Source organism: Odontesthes bonariensis, chromosome 17, assembly GCF_027942865.1.
Source record: "Odontesthes bonariensis isolate fOdoBon6 chromosome 17, fOdoBon6.hap1, whole genome shotgun sequence".
Classification (NCBI taxonomy): Eukaryota; Metazoa; Chordata; class Actinopteri; order Atheriniformes; family Atherinopsidae; genus Odontesthes; species Odontesthes bonariensis.
Genome location: NC_134522.1, coordinates 5,334,586 through 5,351,551, shown reverse-complemented (window position 1 = coordinate 5,351,551; position 16,966 = coordinate 5,334,586). Strand labels below are relative to the sequence as shown.

At 42.8% G+C, this 16,966-nt stretch overlaps 1 protein-coding gene across 12 annotated transcripts in view; it reads left to right on the top strand.

Annotated features, from left to right (window-relative positions):
• kiaa1109 (KIAA1109 ortholog) overlaps positions 1 to 16,966 on the top strand; it is a 140,672-nt gene that overhangs the window by 72,243 nt on the left and 51,463 nt on the right. For 10 of the 12 annotated variants that reach the window (XM_075447490.1, XM_075447500.1, XM_075447499.1 and 7 more), the window contains exons 45-55: positions 767 to 916; positions 4,437 to 4,621; positions 7,331 to 7,506; positions 7,595 to 8,177; positions 10,027 to 10,225; positions 12,636 to 12,896; positions 12,975 to 13,068; positions 14,232 to 14,282; positions 14,932 to 15,138; positions 15,335 to 15,570; positions 16,686 to 16,933. In XM_075447490.1, coding sequence (XP_075303605.1) covers positions 767 to 916; positions 4,437 to 4,621; positions 7,331 to 7,506; positions 7,595 to 8,177; positions 10,027 to 10,225; positions 12,636 to 12,896; positions 12,975 to 13,068; positions 14,232 to 14,282; positions 14,932 to 15,138; positions 15,335 to 15,570; positions 16,686 to 16,933 — 2,390 coding nt within the window. The remainder of the gene's footprint in view (positions 1 to 766; positions 917 to 4,436; positions 4,622 to 7,330; positions 7,507 to 7,594; positions 8,178 to 10,026; positions 10,226 to 12,635; positions 12,897 to 12,974; positions 13,069 to 14,231; positions 14,283 to 14,931; positions 15,139 to 15,334; positions 15,571 to 16,685; positions 16,934 to 16,966) is intronic. The other 2 variants (XM_075447496.1, XM_075447493.1) reach the window with 1 other exon arrangement.

Here is a 16,966-nt window from a genome sequence, read left to right as displayed (position 1 = left end):
AGGTTTCATAGGAAACTTTTAAGGTTTTTACGCCACAAACTGATTAAAAAAAAACACTTTAATTACCAGACTACTACTGTAATAATAATGATTGAACTTTTTATAATAGAAAGGAACTGTGTTATTCCTGAGGGTGACCGTTAACTCCAGGGTCTGACCAAAAGTGGGAAACTCTGCTTTGAGTGGACGTTTTCCCCTGAAACCGAAGGGGGACGGTCGAATGATTAATTATGGAACTTGTTTGTGGGGTTTGAGATCTATCCCAGAGATACTCATTGCGCGGCTCCTCAAGCTTTAATTGGCGGATCACACTCGCATTGTAGCTTATAACAATATGCTAACAATAACAATACATTTTTTCAAATAACATACAGCGAATACTGCACAGTATTAGGTATTTTTATTAAGTTTGCATTTTTGTAGTATTAAGTATTTTTATTAAGTATTAATCAAGGCTTAATGGCGTTTCCTAAAGGGGGAACTGTTAAACCTGGCAACGCAGCCCGCTTAAACCACCTCACACTTGACCACAGAGCACGCTAGCTGCTTTAGCCAGCGCGAGATGCAGGCACAATGGATCGGTTTTTAATTAAAAAAGGGCAAAATACCCGGGTGGATTTTTACAAATTCTGAGGCACCTTAGTGGCGAGCAGGACTGGCGGGGTGGAGGTGCGGCGGTCGCTGTGCCGTGTCTGAAACGACTCGCTTGATTCTCGCCGACATGTGAAAATAATGCTGCAGCTTGAGTTCTCTGTATCTACCTCAGGAACAGACGTGCTGACTGAGCACCCGCTGCTGTCTGAGCCCTCCTCCGTCAGTTTTTACAACTGGATGTCCAACGCCGTGGGTAACCGGACGGGAGGTGTAGCTCAGGAGTCCCCGGTCAACCGCTCCACCCACAACAGCCTCCAAACAGGTGAAAGGCCAGGACACGTTAGCAGGGGAATGGGGGTTTTATCATTAGCTCTGCCTTCCAAATATACCATCTGAGTTGTTTTTTTTGTAGTTTTTTTTAACCCAAAAATGAAAAACAATCTATAGGACTGCACAAAAACAGCTGGAGCAGGATTATTACTGGAAAAACGGATCATAAGTGGTGTAAAACCAACCCATCTGGCATCAAAACTCGGCTCACAACGATCATCAAAGGGTCAGAAAGGGCTGGCGTCCAGAAGTTAGTTAGTTCATTAAATGAGTTTCCATTTAGAAAATATATATATGAACAGTTACTTTGGAAAGTAGTTAATTAGGTTACAGCGTTACTATCAATTAAAAGTAATCAGTTACGTTACAGCGTTACCTAATAATAAAAGTAACGCGTTAGAGTACTACTGCGTTACCGAAGATTAAAAGCGGTTTGCTGCAGTTTAACTGACGCAGACACACTTTAAATGCACCGAGACGTCCTGATAATGAATAACATCAGTCATCCAACCAGATTAACAAGAAAGACAGTCAGTTATATGCCACATAGCATTTTATTTATTTATTTATTTTAAATCCCAGAACATGTGATCAAAATTCAGGAGTTGCCAAACGTTTGGTGCCCAGGCAGCCGATATGATGCAGTTATGAAACAGAATCTGAGGTAAAAAGGTTGCAGATTCAGATCCATTTATAAATTAACGACCAATCAACGATCTGACAAAAATGCCGAATGAAACGAACAATAAAATCGCTCACTGGCACACAGCAGGCAAACGACAAATGTAGCCTAATAGCTGAACTATGAAAATACTATTCAAGTATCACCGGCCTAAACTCACTTTACCTTCGTCCACTTACATTTACTCTTCAGAGTAGGGACTGAAACGTAGCAGAAGAAGACTTTACAAAAGTTTGTCCGACAGTTTATTTCTTTTGGGAGTAAGAACGAGACTTCGTGTTGAAGCGCAGACGTTTTCTGAGGTCGACGGAAGCTTTTCACCAACACAGAGAGCGCATTTTACCGTTATGTCCTCCTCCTTTTCGCTGGTGAATTGAAAATAATGTGCGTACTTCCACGATGAAAACGCTGACTTTGGTTCGAGACACTCGCTCACACACACAGGTGATGTAGGTCAGCAGCAGACGCATCACAGCGCTACGCCTCCGCCGACACATCCGCAGGCGGCACAGAACCGTCTGACAAAAAGCAGGCTGCAGTCGGGATTTTAACCGATTACTTAAAATAAATGAATAAATAACTAGGTTACTGATTACCGAATGCACGAAACTAATGCGTAACGTTACTCGATAAAAATAATTAGAGTACTCTAACGCGTTACCCACAACACAAAAAATGAATACATAGATATAGAAGAATAGAAATAGAAAAATACTTTATTCATCCCCCAATAGGGGAAATTCAAATTAGTGAAGTAGCTCAAAAAATTATTCAGATCAAATCAAATTTATTTGTAGCACATTTCATGTACAAAACAGTTCAAAGTGCTTCACATAAAATAAAAGCATTGCAGCAGGGAGTGGAAGAAGCATTAAAAACACATAAAATAATATAAAGAGAAACAAATAAAATAATTTAAATGAATTTAAAAACAAGCAACAGTCCAGATAAGTTCAAAATATTTAATATTTACAATGATTGTATATTAACAACAACAATAATAATAACAATTCTAATAAAAATACTACTACTAACTAATAATAAATGACTAAATAAAAAAATAAATAAAAAATATATATACATCTGTGCTCACTGGTTACAATTAAAAGGTTAAATGACCAGCAAAAAGACGATCGTGTCAATTTAAAGTGTCTCGATCAAAAAGCCCAACCAATGTTACACAGATGATACGTTTTTAAATGTCCAGTTTTCTTCATCATTCAGCAGCTGCACAGTAAGGTTTCACACAAAAGGAATTCACGTTAAATTTCCATTTAATATGTCGTTCAGACTCGCCGGATTCACCCGTCAACAGCTTCAACTACCAGCCGCTGCTGGTTAGCAACGCAGAGCGAGGTCAGGCATGGTTGGGTGTTGTGTTGGTGAAGCTGTTAGCTAGCTGGCCGTTAGCTTGTCTCTCTGATTAGCTCGATAGTCACAGACAGCTGATGTTTGTGTGTGGTGATTTTTCTAGCCGTCTGTGACATGTAGCTGTCCCGTGGTTTGAGTTTTTAAAACGCTCCACGGAGCAAATCTTTAATTTTACGCTCCCTCGGTGACACTTTGATGACTGCGACCATTCAGAGTAAATCATGCCTCTCAGAAAAGAAAAGAAGAAGATTTTTAAAATGGAAAGAGTGCGTTTGGGCCTCCAGTTATTTTAAAAACGATATTGTTGGTCCTGCCATGTTGCATTTCTCTCCTGAAAAAAGGCAAAACTGTCACTCTTTCTCAGTTTCTCTTTTAAATGAAGCTCTCTGAGGGATTAATCAAAGAAACAGCAAGAAAATGCAGCTGAATATCTCAAATTAAAGGGAAAGTATGCGTTGTTTTCAGAGTCACTCAGTGGGGTTACATGGCACTGAAAGGATCGGATTATTGGCTAAATTACAATCAGACTGAGTTATTAACTGCATGTGGACACCTTAATCTGACTAAGAATTGGATTGGATTAAGACCCCGAGAATACTCGGTTGAAAGTCACACTAAATATAAATAAATAACTAAATAAATGATATAAATGTTGGTGTGCCAGAGTGAAGCTCTCCTCACCATTTAATTGTGATTATATTTAATATTTCTACTGGAAAAATGACATTTTCCTACTTCAAACCCCCCATTTTTCCACCTGAGGAGGGAGTCGGGTACCTGGACTGCTGCACCATGTTCAGATTAAAGCCCCCCAGTGGCAGGATGCCTGAGTTTGTTGTTGTTGTTGGTGGTGAAGAGGTCAACAGGAAGTGGCTCTATTAGCAACAGCTGGAATGGGTACAGCGCCACCTATCACACCGGGGTATGACACGCTTTGTGCCTCTGATCCCATTCATTCACCGCCATATATCCAAGGAGAATTACCCTCGCTCAACTCAGTCTTATTGTAATTTAGCCAATAATATGATCCTTTCAGCGCCATGTGACCCCACTGACTGAGTCATCCTGTTAAATAATCGTAATAACTGTTGAAACGGTCTCATTTTCTCTTTCGGTACTGATAATAACTGATATTTCGCTCTTCTTCTGTTCCAAGAGAATCGGTCTAGTTCACCTCATAGATTAGAGTTTAACTCCCTGATATTACACCTTCCCTGCTCTCTGTCTTCCAAGTAACTGTGAATTTGTTCCATTTTCTCTTAAATAACAGAATAATTGTGTGGAATTACCTGTTTTATCTCTACAGCTTGTGCCCGGGATGATTAACGTGTGTATGATCTTCAGAACCAGGCGTTAGCCAGTTCCTCCCTTCCCTGTTTACGGCTGTGCATGAAGCACAGATTCTGCCCTTTAGCACCTTCTGTGAGGCTCTGACTGTCCCCGTCCTGTCCGCCCTCAGGTGGGATGTGTAACCTGCCCACCATCCCCTCGGCCTCAGACTTCAACACGGTTCTGTCCAGCGACCAGAACACCCTGGACGGGACGCACTCCCAGCATTCCCAGCACAGCGAGAGCCAGGACGACATCGTGGACATCGAAGAGGGGAACCAGTGTCCAGCTGCTGTTCAGCTGGCCGACGCTCAGGTCTGCACATCTGTTTGATCTGTCATTGTTTCTCTGTTGGTTGATGCATCTTTAGGTGCCTGATGTGTGGTTTTAGAGCTGGTTTGAGATGGTTTTAACCCTCCTGTTGTCTTGCGGGTCAAAAGTGACCCACTACCATGTTTAGCTGTAGAAAAAATACCTTAAACTATCTTTTTCCTACTTGAAATTTTATGACTAAAGGGGCCCCATCATTAGAAAAAGTCATACTTATTTGTTGTCTATGTTTCCATTAGGGGTGGGTATTGGCAAAGAAGTCACGATTCACATGCCACGATGCGATACTATCACGATACTTGAATTATTGTGATGCATTGCGATATTTTAACTGAACATACTTAAAAAAAAAAAAAAAAAAAAAGCAAATCAATTCATAACTGTATTTATTGAAACAACTTTTGGAGGTATTGCCATTAAAAACAAATATTACTGGACACACTCATCACAAAAAGTGCGTAGGATTTATAAAACTATAAAAAAAAAAAAAAAATCCCTTGCAGCGAAATGCATCAATTGCATGTGTCCTATCATTAAAGGCATAAAAAGCCAAAAAAAAATAATTAAAAAATAAAATAAAATAAAATAAATAAATAAATAAAATTAAAAAAATCGATACTTGGCGTCAAGAATCGATGCAGTAGATCGCGAAAATTAGAACCGCGATGCATCGTCATGACGATTATTTTGCACACCCCTAGTTTCCATGTGGGCTGTACACCACTAGGGTACAAAGATTGTCTTATGGGTCATTTTTGACCCGTGAATTATAAAAACATTTAGATAAAAAGGCGACACAAACTCTCTCTAATACACACACATCAAAGAAACTGGAACTTGAATTTGACCTGCACCTGCACTCTTGATCTGCAGCTGACTCCTCACATCACACAAGCTCCCAAACAAAACAAAAATCAATCTCAGACATAATAAAAACAAATTCTGCATAGAGGATATAAAGGTTCCCTGAATCAAAGTACCAGTAGCTGGTTCCTTGGTGAAGCCATGAGTTGACGTTTCATTGCCCAGTAAACTGTTCACACTGTTTTTTTTCCTTTCAATATAAGTAATTACTTCACATTTATATAATAGCAATAATAAACCTTTATTATGTAAAAGAAAACTGAGAAAACAAGAAAACTGTTGGTCCAACTGACAGTTGGTTTGTGGTTTTAAAAAAAAAAAAAAAAGTGTAATCCTGAAAACTGGTGATTGTCTTTTTGTATTGTGTAACAAAAAATACATGATAAAAAATGTGTTGAATAGATAAATAACAGGTGGTTTCATCATACAAAATAGATTTTGGATTTAAAATTCAATTAAGTTGCTTTATTTTGGGGCTTTGGTAGGGCGGCTCATTTCTGACCCGTAGGACAAAGGGGAGTAAACACAATGTTAAGACCACACAAAAGGTTAAATGTTTTAACACATTTATCCTTTAACGGGTGAAAATGTCTCCTTTTTTTTTTTTTTTTAAACGTCTTTTTATTGGTTTTCAAACACAAAATATACATTTTTGCCATCACGTCAGTAACAAAGATGGATTAAAATACAGTAAAATATTGCCATCCATCTATCCTAAGCAGGCAAATCTTCCAGTTAACTGCCCCCCCCCCCCCCCCCCCCCCATCTGCCCCCACAGTGCACACAGGCACCCTCCTCATATTGCTCTGTATACATACACATCTCCCATTAATGGAGTCCCAGTCACATCAGCCTGATGTGTGGTTTTAGAGATCGTTTTAACATCTAAACTGAACGTTAGCTGACACGTTTATCCTTTAACGGGTGAAAATGTCTCATTTTTTTGATTTTCTGATACTAAATGAGGTAATCCAGGCACGAATAGTCGGTCTAACTTTTCCAGTCAGACATCAGGAGCTCAAAGGTCGGCTCCAACCAAATTCTGCTCATTAATAAACTCTTTTTAACCCCTTCAGGTGTTTTTTTATTTGTTTAATTTTTTCTAGGTACATTATACAGTATAGAATGAGCTAGAGATACAGCTGGAGCTAAAAAAGAAGATAACCCCCCCCCAAAAAAAAAAAAAAACACAAGGGCATTTTATTCAAAAGCCCTTGTCAGTATAGCAGAGATGTTTACATTGATATAGTCAAGAAATGCTTTCCATATTCGTCCAAAGGTGTTAGTTTTGGAGCGCAAAAGACGGGTAAGACAACCATACTGGCAAGAGATCATGCGGATAATCCAAAATATTTTTGGCGATGAAATTCACCGCTCTTTTTCCACAATCTATCTCGGCAATATTGCACCCCATTTACTGATGCGAGACAAATATCTTTTAAAAGTATTATTAGCAGCCAGAGAGAAAGCTGTAACCCGGAAATGGTTGCAGGCTTCACCCCCAACAGAGACGGACCGGATAGATGTTGTGACAAACATTCAAAATATGGAAAGGATGACCTTTTCGCTACCGAGCGATAAATATTCGCAATACTGGGGAAAATGGATTGTGTTTGTAGCCACAAGAGATGCTCACTGAGCCATTACCGTATGAACCGACTCGTATCATCAGCATAATGTCTGTTTGAATGTGTAGGTGAACAATTATTTGTTCTATGTTTTTCTGTATATTGTTTGTCGTTTCTTTCTATAAAGATAAAGTAAAGAAAAAAAAAAAAAAGAAAGTCTAGAGGTATGTATTCCATTATTGTCCTGTGCCAACCCCTTCAGGTGGTTTTCAAGCCTCTGCTGAGCTACACTGGAATCCAGGCCCAAGACGCCACTCCTCTGAGCTACAAGATGTATTTCGGAGAGCACCTGTCCTTTTCTGGCAACCTGGAGTGCCTCAGAGCAGACATCGTCGACTCCGATACGTCCAAAGAACGTAAAAACAAGCGATCCAAGAGGTGAAATGACCCAAATCTTTATTCTTTTCTTGCTGATGTGTTTTTGATGTGGGATGAACTCTAAATCCAGTTTTTGTCTGGAGCGCAGGCAGGGCACGGTCAACCTCCCTCCGCTCGAGTTCAAGCCGGCGCTGCTGATCGAGACCTTCAGCGTGAACGCCGTCGTGATGGAGAAGTCGACCAGCGCGCCGCAGGGCCCCACCGCCGCCCCGCTCTCTTTCCACGACCTCAACCGGCGCCACTACAACACGTTCCACTGCGACTTCACCACGGCCTGCCAGGCCATCAGCCAGCGCGTGGACATGGCTCTGGTGCGCCTCATCCACCAGTTCAGCACCATGATCGACGACATCAAGGCCACGCAGACCGACATCAAGCTGAACCGCTACACCGCCGGCTCCGCCTCCCCGACGCCCACCTTCAAGGGCCGGCCGTACCGCCACTTCAGGTCCTCGGACTTCAGCCGCAGCTCCCGCGGAAGCCTGAACGGGGCGGGCCGCAGCGGGACCCAGACCCTGAAGGGCAAGCGGGGGGCAGGAGGAGCCGGGGCAGGAGCAGCCGGGGCAGGCGGTTTGCCCCCCAACGGACCCCCATCAGGCATGGACACGCTGGGAAGAAGGGAGCCCAGAGGACGCAGCTCCCTCGGACGGTCGGAGCGACGCACCTCGAAGGTAAACTCAGGTTATTCACAGATACTTTGAGTAGGGCTGGGCGAGTTAACTCGTTATTATCGCGTTAACTTGTTGATTATTTAACGCCGATAAATATTTTATCGCGCATTTACGCAGGTTTTTAAAAATGTTATTTTTTTCCTTTTTTTATATAATTTTTTCGGGCTTTTGTGCCTTTAATGGAAAGTTCAGAGAGACAGGAAGCAGGGGGCAGAGAGAGGGGGAACAACATGCAGCACAGGGCCGTCCAATGCAGGACTCGAACCGGGGCCAGCTGCAGCGAGGACTATAGCCTCTTGTACATGGGGCGCCTGCTCAGCCCACTACGCCACGGACCACCCCTGTTTTATTATTGTAAAAGTCTGTTGCTCACAGGCTTTTATTTTGTAAAAGTCTGCTGCTGTCTGCTGTGGAACAGGAAAAGAAAGTAATCGGCGGATCCACCAAACATGGAGAAGGGTACGGAACTTTTACTCGGCCATTTTCATGTTAAAGTTCTTCCAGACGGCGGAGTCGACAGAACCAAAGTCATCTGTAAACTCTGCCAAGTTGAATTGTCTTCTCAGCGTAGTAGTTCCAGTCTAAAATATCACTTAAAGGCAAAACACACAACTGATAGCAGCAAGTCATTCAAGGAAACAGACAGTGGAGCGAGGCTTCTACATAAAAACTACAGAAAGATGCTGATGTTAAAAGTGTGTTTGCACAACAAATGTTATGGCACTTTCATTCATATGGCAGCACATTTAAAATAAAACTAAATGCTAAAAGCTATACGCTACTTTCGGATTCATTTTTGGATTTTGCGTACAAATGCGATTAATCGTGATTAATCAGGGAAATCATGGGATTAATTAGATTAAACATTTTAATCGTTGCCCAGCCCTAGTTTTGAGTAAAGTTAAGCTGTGCTGTCTTGTAGTCCAGTTGGAGAAAAGGTGCAAAAGATGTATTTAGCAGTCATGTAAACATGTTCGGGAGCATGAATTTAGAGCCATGAGTCAGCAGATACCAACACAGGAAAGACTGAGTAAAGGATGCCACTCTCAGCATCCTGTGGCCTTATGGGGATCAAAGCTCCAGGAAAGATAGAATGAATAATGAGTGAAGATCTGATTAAAACAAAGGGGAGCCGTGTGTGCTGATGATTTCAGTTTGATGCAAACAGGCAGCAAAGAAGTCCCTTTTTATGAGATATCAGGCGTTAGTCAAAGAGCTGTGTTCACTTTGCTTCGATGCCCTCAGGGCGGCGCTGTGAGGAGGAAAACAAACCGTTATCCTTCCTCTTTCCCTCCTCCTGCTGTTTGGTTGCTAAGTTACCAACAGCTGGTTTTCTCTTCAGGTTCCTGGTTTTAATTCTGACGTTTTCACCCGATTTATCTGCTCATCTGTCTCCGTCTCCAGCGTTAAACTTAAACCCTAAAGCAGTGTTTTCGTTGGGATACTTACTGCAGATTCGGGTGCCGATTTGCTCCCAAAGTAAAATGTAAAATAGTTGCAGATAGAAGGGGAGCTTTTCCTCGGGTTTCCGATTGAACGATTTGTGGACATAGAAAGGCTGCTGATATACCTGGTCTTATCTCCTCGTGTGTAAACACAGATATATACTGTGTGTAATGAAATTATTTCAGGCCATTCAAATAACATTTTCTCCTCTAGATGGAGCCAACGGATGATGAGACTTTCTCAGATCAGGCAGCATCGACCTGAGCTGTAACACCTGTGTAACTTCCTGTTAAAGCTCCTCAGCTTTACATGAAACCCAACTTGTTGGTTTACCCTCCGGCCCCCGTTGACGCACACATATATCGTGGTGGTGTTTGTTTGATATCCTGCGTCACATCTTCAGGTGTCGAGGAAGGGCTCCCGTGACGTCGCCGACCACATGGCGATCCAGATGGACGACTCCGACTCCATCACCGTGTCGGAGCAGAGCGAGCCGTCCGCAGAATGCTGGCAGAACATGTACAAGCTGCTCAACTTCTACTCCCTCATCTCCGATCCCACCGGCATCCTGGAGAAAAGCTCCCCAGGGGCCTGCCTTTCAGGTGGAAATCTTTCACTCCTTTAGCTCAACTTTACATTTTGATTCTTCTTCCACTGTTTTTACGCCTTTTGTTGCTAAGACACGGCTTTATTTTCACATTTTCTGCCTCCTTTTCTCTCATCATCTGCCTGGACTCACTGCTCTCCTGCCTACTCTTTGCTTTTATTGCATAATTCATGGTCATAGGCTGTGTTTGAAACCGCATACTTCTCCTACTACTCCTACTAACTTTTTAATTTAATTTTATTTCCCTCTGATCATCTGTGGTATTTATAAGCAGTGCCTCCATCACATGGCTGCTGGATCGGTTATAAATACGTCACCTTCCCATCATCAGATCGGAGCAGCTCATTCAGCACACTGTTTAAGATTTGTTAAGATACATCTGTATGCAGATAAATCAGCGCTCTAATCGGCAAAGCAAACTGAAGACATGGTCTGTGTTCGAAACCGCATACTTCTCCTACTACTCCTACTAACTTTTTGAGTTAGTATGCGAGTTTGAGTAAGCAGAAGTTCCCAGATGCATACTAGATTCTCCTAAATGTTGGGTATGCATCATGAGGTTACTACTCATACTCAAACTACCCAAGATGCAACGTAACGTGACGTCGCCGATCGTCATTTCCTGTCAAAACGGCAGTTTCAAGCTAGCTACAACGAGGGTAGGTTCACTTCCTGTTTTCAAAACAAAAGCACCAATTGTATGGTAATGGCTTTCCCTATGATAAAAGGCAACGGGTATTTTATTTTGTGAAAATAACAGGAAGTGCGTTGCTCACTGCGGCTAGCTTTAGTAGCGCCGAATTCGTGGGAACAAAATTGTAAATAGCCGGTATTTTGTCAGGTTTTCAACACGTTGGGGATCTAAACGACTACTTTCTCACCTGAAAATGTTTCAAATGTTGCTAAAGTTTACAGAGTTTAGAGCTTAAGCGAAATCAGCTTCAGGCCGGCTGATTTCGGCTCGGGCAGGAGCGAAATGCATTGTGGGTAAACGCTCTGCATACTGTCTGATCGATGAGTATGCAGTATGGAAGTATGTGGTATGCAGAATAGTAGTATGTAAGTATGTAGTATGCAGTATAGTAGAATGGAAGTATGCAGTATGGAAGTATGTAGTATGCAGAATAGTAGTATGCAGTATGGAAGTATGTACAGGTAGTATGCAGAATAGTAGTATGGAAGTATGTAGTATGCAGAATAGTAGTATGCAGTATGGAAGTATGTAGTATGCAGAATAGTAGTATGGAAGTATGTAGTATGCAGTATGGAAGTATGCAGTATGGAAGTATGTACAGGTAGTATGCAGAATAGTAGTATGGAAGTATGTAGTATGCAGAATAGTAGTATGCAGTATGGAAGTATGTAGTATGCAGAATAGTAGTATGGAAGTATGTAGTATGCAGTATGGAAGTATGTAGTATGCAGAATAGTAGTATGGAAGTATGTAGTATGCAGAATAGTAGTATGCAGTATGGAAGTATGTAGTATGCAGAATAGTAGTATGCAGTATGGAAGTATGTAGTATGCAGAATAGTAGTATGCAGTATGGAAGTATGTAGTATGCAGAATAGTAGTATGCAGTATGGAAGTATGTAGTATGCAGAATAGTAGTATGCAGTATGGAAGTATGTAGTATGCAGAATAGTAGTATGCAGTATGGAAGTATGTAGTATGCAGTATGGAAGTATGTAGTATGCAGAATAGTAGTATGCAGTATGGAAGTATGTAGTATGCAGAATAGTAGTATGCAGTATGGAAGTATGTAGTATGCAGTATGGAAGTATGTAGTATGCAGAATAGTAGTATGCAGAATAGTAGTATGCAGTATGGAAGTATGTAGTATGTAGAATAGTAGTATATATATAGTATGCAGAATAGTAGTATGCAGTATGGAAGTATGTAGTATGCAGTATGGAAGTATGTAGTATGCAGAATAGTAGTATGCAGAATAGTAGTATGCAGTATGGAAGTATGTAGTATGCAGTATGGAAGTATGTAGTATGCAGAATAGTAGTATGCAGTATGGAAGTATGTAGTATGCAGAATAGTAGTATGCAGTATGGAAGTATGTAGTATGCAGTATGGAAGTATGTAGTATGCAGAATAGTAGTATGCAGAATAGTAGTATGCAGTATGGAAGTATGTAGTATGTAGAATAGTAGTATATATATAGTATGCAGAATAGTAGTATGCAGAATAGTAGTATGCAGTATGGAAGTATGTAGTATGGAAGTATGTAGTATGGAAGATAAACAGAAAGAGCAACTCAGAGGACTAAATTTGGGCTTTTTTTATGTTGCATTTGGGTCACGTAGAGGTCAGAGTAAAATGATTTGCACCGAGTTATGTGCGGCCGTCCCAGTATTAGCGGGTAAAGCGAGTATTTCCTCTCATCTTATCCGCAGAAGGTGGGCGTCGCCCCTCCGAGCCGCTCTGCAAAGTGATCTTTGAGAACGAGCAGCAGGAGCCCGCCACGCCCAACAAGCCGGCGGCGGGCGGGCGGCGCCGCAGCCTGGTGAGCTCCGAGCCGCAGCACGTCACCCTCATAGTGTTCGGCATCGGCATGGTGAACCGCACGCACCTGGAGGCGGACATCGGCGGGCTGACCATGGAGGCGGAGCTGAAGAAGATCCACGGGAGCTTCACGCTGAAGGAGAAGATGAAAGGCGAGTGTTTCCCAGCGAGGAACTCCCGGGTCCGCTGGGCTCCACGTAACGTTTCTTCTTCTGGTTTTATGATTGCAGACATCCTTCATCAGAAAATGACGGAGACGTGCGCGTCGGCTCACATCGGCGGCGTGAACATCGTCCTGCTGGAGGGGATAACGCCCGACATTCAGTACGTGCTGCGGCCTGCTTCGGCTCGGCCAATAAGTTAATTATTTCAGCAGATTTGCCTTAAAAGCACTTCGGGTTCTGAAAGTCTCAGCTGCAGCTTCGCCAAACATCTCTGAGCGTATTGATCCAAACTGTCTCAGGTGGGATGGTTTATTGATCGAGGTTTTGTTGTGTGCATGCAGTGATTTTTCTCTTTCAAATTAAAAAAAAAAAAAAAAAAAAAGAACTCAGGGCGGCGTGAAAAAAAGTGTGAATTTCCAAATGTCATAAAGCAGCATTTTACTCTCATTAGAACATGGAAAATATGTCAGATGTTGAAAATTAATGAGAAATATTGGGTAGTGGAAGATGTTGAAACTAATCAGGATAATTAGCAACATGATTGGGTATAAAAAAGAGCACCTGAAAGAGGCAGAGTCTCACCTACAGAACATAAAATCATCCAAAGACTCAGAGAATCTGACTCTCAGGCAGCTCTGCATTAAAAACAGACCTGATTCTGTCCTGGAAATCACTGCCTGGACTCAGGAACGCTTCCAGACTTCCAGGAATCATCGTCCGTGAACACCTGCCATGAAGCAGCTCTCAGAAACAGCAATTATACGACTAAATATTAAAGCCGAAGCTAGTTTTTCGGTTTGTACAGTAGCTGTTTGCTTTTGTGAGCAGCCTAATGTTCATTCTTCTTCATGTTTTCATTTGGAATATTGTTCCCAATGCTTTAGAATGTCTGGAAATTAAAGCCATTGTTAGGATTTTTAGCTTTTTTAAAGCACACTGCAGTTATTTTCAACGCTACGGTTAGCACGATGGACCTAGCCATGCGTTTTTGATGAGTGGAACCTCAGGAAACGGATGCTGATGCTGCTGTGAAGTCTGAACTCCAAACAGCTGCATGCCGAACCGAAGCTCCGCCTTCTTTAGTCGTATCCACACATAAGATCGTCCAGGTTTCAACTTTTATTTTATTTCCTAGCAGCTTCTGTGGTTTAATTCTTTAATTCTCGTGACGGATGCTCTTTATCTGTTCAGACCTTTATCGGGACATACAAAGAATCCTCTTATTTCTGCCTTTCAGGAAGTTGTTTTCACTCAGTTTTTGAGCTGTTTTACACTTTCTTCTGTTCTTATTCCTCTTTTTCCCCCCCCCAACTACTTGCAAAGACTGGAGGATTTCCCCACATCTCCCACCAGCACTGCTAAACAAGAGTTCCTGTATGTTAATGCTGCCATTTGGGGCTCTCATGCATCACTAAACCCGAACCACAACTGTCTTACCTGTACATCCTTCATTTGTCCCAGTCACCTGTCTGCCAGCTGTATTTCAAGGCTCATTCCATTCGAATCGCCTCAAAGAAGCCAATTCTGGTTATTCTGCTGATTGTTTTGGCATTTCAGAAAAGAAGTTCCTTCTTAAATGTCAGAAAATAGTCAAAAGTATTTCAAATGTGGGTTAAAACCTCCAACATCTCAGTGTTGCTGGTCAGCTTAGTGTCATCCAATCGGAGAAGTCAAATTTAGTTTTTTAATTAATCTAGAAGTCTTGTGGCTTTGCTGGTAAACTCATTTGTGTGATAATCTGACACTGAAACACTGAATTATCTTAAAATCTGTTGGGAGTTTCAGTTTAAAAGCTCTTTTTTGGATAAGAATCCCTCCGAAGGGAATAATCGTTACTATTCATGTTGTGATTGTCGTGACTGCTCATTCTACCCGTTTTTACCCCCCAAAAAGGAACGATCCGCATGAAGTTTCATCATTCGATGTCCTCTCAGTAATTCCACCTTCACTCATTCGTCCAAATCGTCTCGGTGATGACGGATTACCGCCACGTGGCTCATTCCACTTCACCCTCTTTTTGCAGAACGGTCGTCAAGTGCAACATCGCCAAATCTCAGGCGCTGTACAGCGCCCAGCGCGGTCTGAGGACCAACAACGCCGCCGTCTTCAAGGTGGGCGCCATCCTGATCAACATCCCCCAGCATCCGGCGACGCTGCACAGCATGATGGTGCGCAGCTCCCACCAGCTCTCCAAACAGATCTCCGACCTCATCCGCCAGCCCTCTAACGTGTACGTCTCCCTCGTTTGTCTTCTGTTTTTCATCAAAACTTTTCTCAAAAGTCTCACGCAGCCTGCTGCCGTGGTGATATGGGGATATTAAAGAATGGGGCTGGAAGTCGGTGTCATCTGGAATGTGGGCCAGCAGTAAATCTTATAATCAGTCACAAAATGTGAAAGAATATATTATTGTTTTTTATTATTTCAGTCAACCACCGAACAGGGAGGACACGCCCACCCCACAACCGTCTGACAAAGCTTCCAGCATCAATCAGACCCCCGTGGAGGCCAACGAGTTCCCCCAGCTCCCTGAAGGCCTGGAGAAGAAGCCCATCGTCCTCAAGTTCAGCGCCATGATGGATGGCATCATCATCGGGGCCGCCCTTCTGCCCTCCCTGAAAGCAGAGTACAAAATGGGCCGCATGAAGAGCCACGGCATGACAGGTGTGTAAAGAGTCTAGTTTTCCTACCAGCTAAGGAAACCAAAAGCTGGTTCCACAGAGAGGGGCCTGATAACTGAAGGCTCTGCCTCCCAAACTGGCAGCTGGTTCCACAGAGAGGGGCCTGATAACTGAAGGCTCTGCCTCCCAAACTGGCAGCTGGTTTCACAGAGAGGGGCCTGATAACTGAAGGCTCTGCCTCCCAAACTGGCAGCTGGTTTCACAGAGAGGGGCCTGATAACTGAAGGCTCTGCCTCCCAAACTGGCAGCTGGTTCCACAGAGAGGGGCCTGATAACTGAAGGCTCTGCCTCCCAAACTGGCTGCTGGTTTCACAGAGAGGGGCCTGATAACTGAAGGCTCTGCCTCCCAAACTGGCAGCTGGTTCCACAGAGAGGGGCCTGATAACTGAAGGCTCTGCCTCCCAAACTGGCTGCTGGTTCCACAGAGAGGGGCCTGATAACTGAAGGCTCTGCCTCCCAAACTGGCAGCTGGTTCCACAGAGAGGGGCCTGATAACTGAAGGCTCTGCCTCCCATTTTGCTTTTAGAAACTCTGGGAACCTCAAGTAAACCTGCAGAGAGCAAAGTGCTCTGTTGGGAAAATATCCAACTGGGAGATCTTTAAGACATGATGGATTAAGTTATTAGTTTGAATGAACAAGCATTTTACATTTTTTATTTCAGTCTAACAGCCCAATAATAAAGAATTACAGTAGTCCAATCCTGAAGTAACAAATGCATGGAGCAGTTTTTACAGGATGTTCCTGATTTTTAACAATATTACGAAGCTGAAAGAAGGCAGTCCTAGAAACCAGTTTTATGTGAGTCAAAGGACAGATCCTGGTCAGAAATAACTCCAAAGGTTCCTCACTGTTGTACTAGAAGGCAAACAAATACCATCTATAGTAAGTATATAACTAAAAATATAGTCCAGAGACAACAACTTTATTTTTATGTCTAAGACATGCTTGTAGTCCGATTGGTTTCATAGATAGGTACAGCTGAGTATCATCAGCATAGAGGTGGAGATTTATTCCATTCTGTGTAATAATGTCACCCTGCGGTTCTAAACACACCCATGCTGCACTGATTTTTCTTTTTCTCCTCTTCTTGTGTTCAGGGGCACAAACCAGTTTCACCTTTGAGTTGCCAAACCACAAACTTTGCTTCCAGTCCAAAGTGTCCCCAGTGGACACTTTGTCCACCATGTCTCCATCAGCCAGCCTCACTCTGCCTCCGGTCACCATGTCAGGCGAGTACATCATGGAGGACCACGAGAGCCACTCAGACCAGGGCTGGGCACAGGATGACTTCCCCGCCAAGCAAGGCAACTACCTGCAAGGCAACTACCTGCGTTGTGTAGCTGAGGTAAGAGTCTCCTAACCGGCGTTCAGACACGAG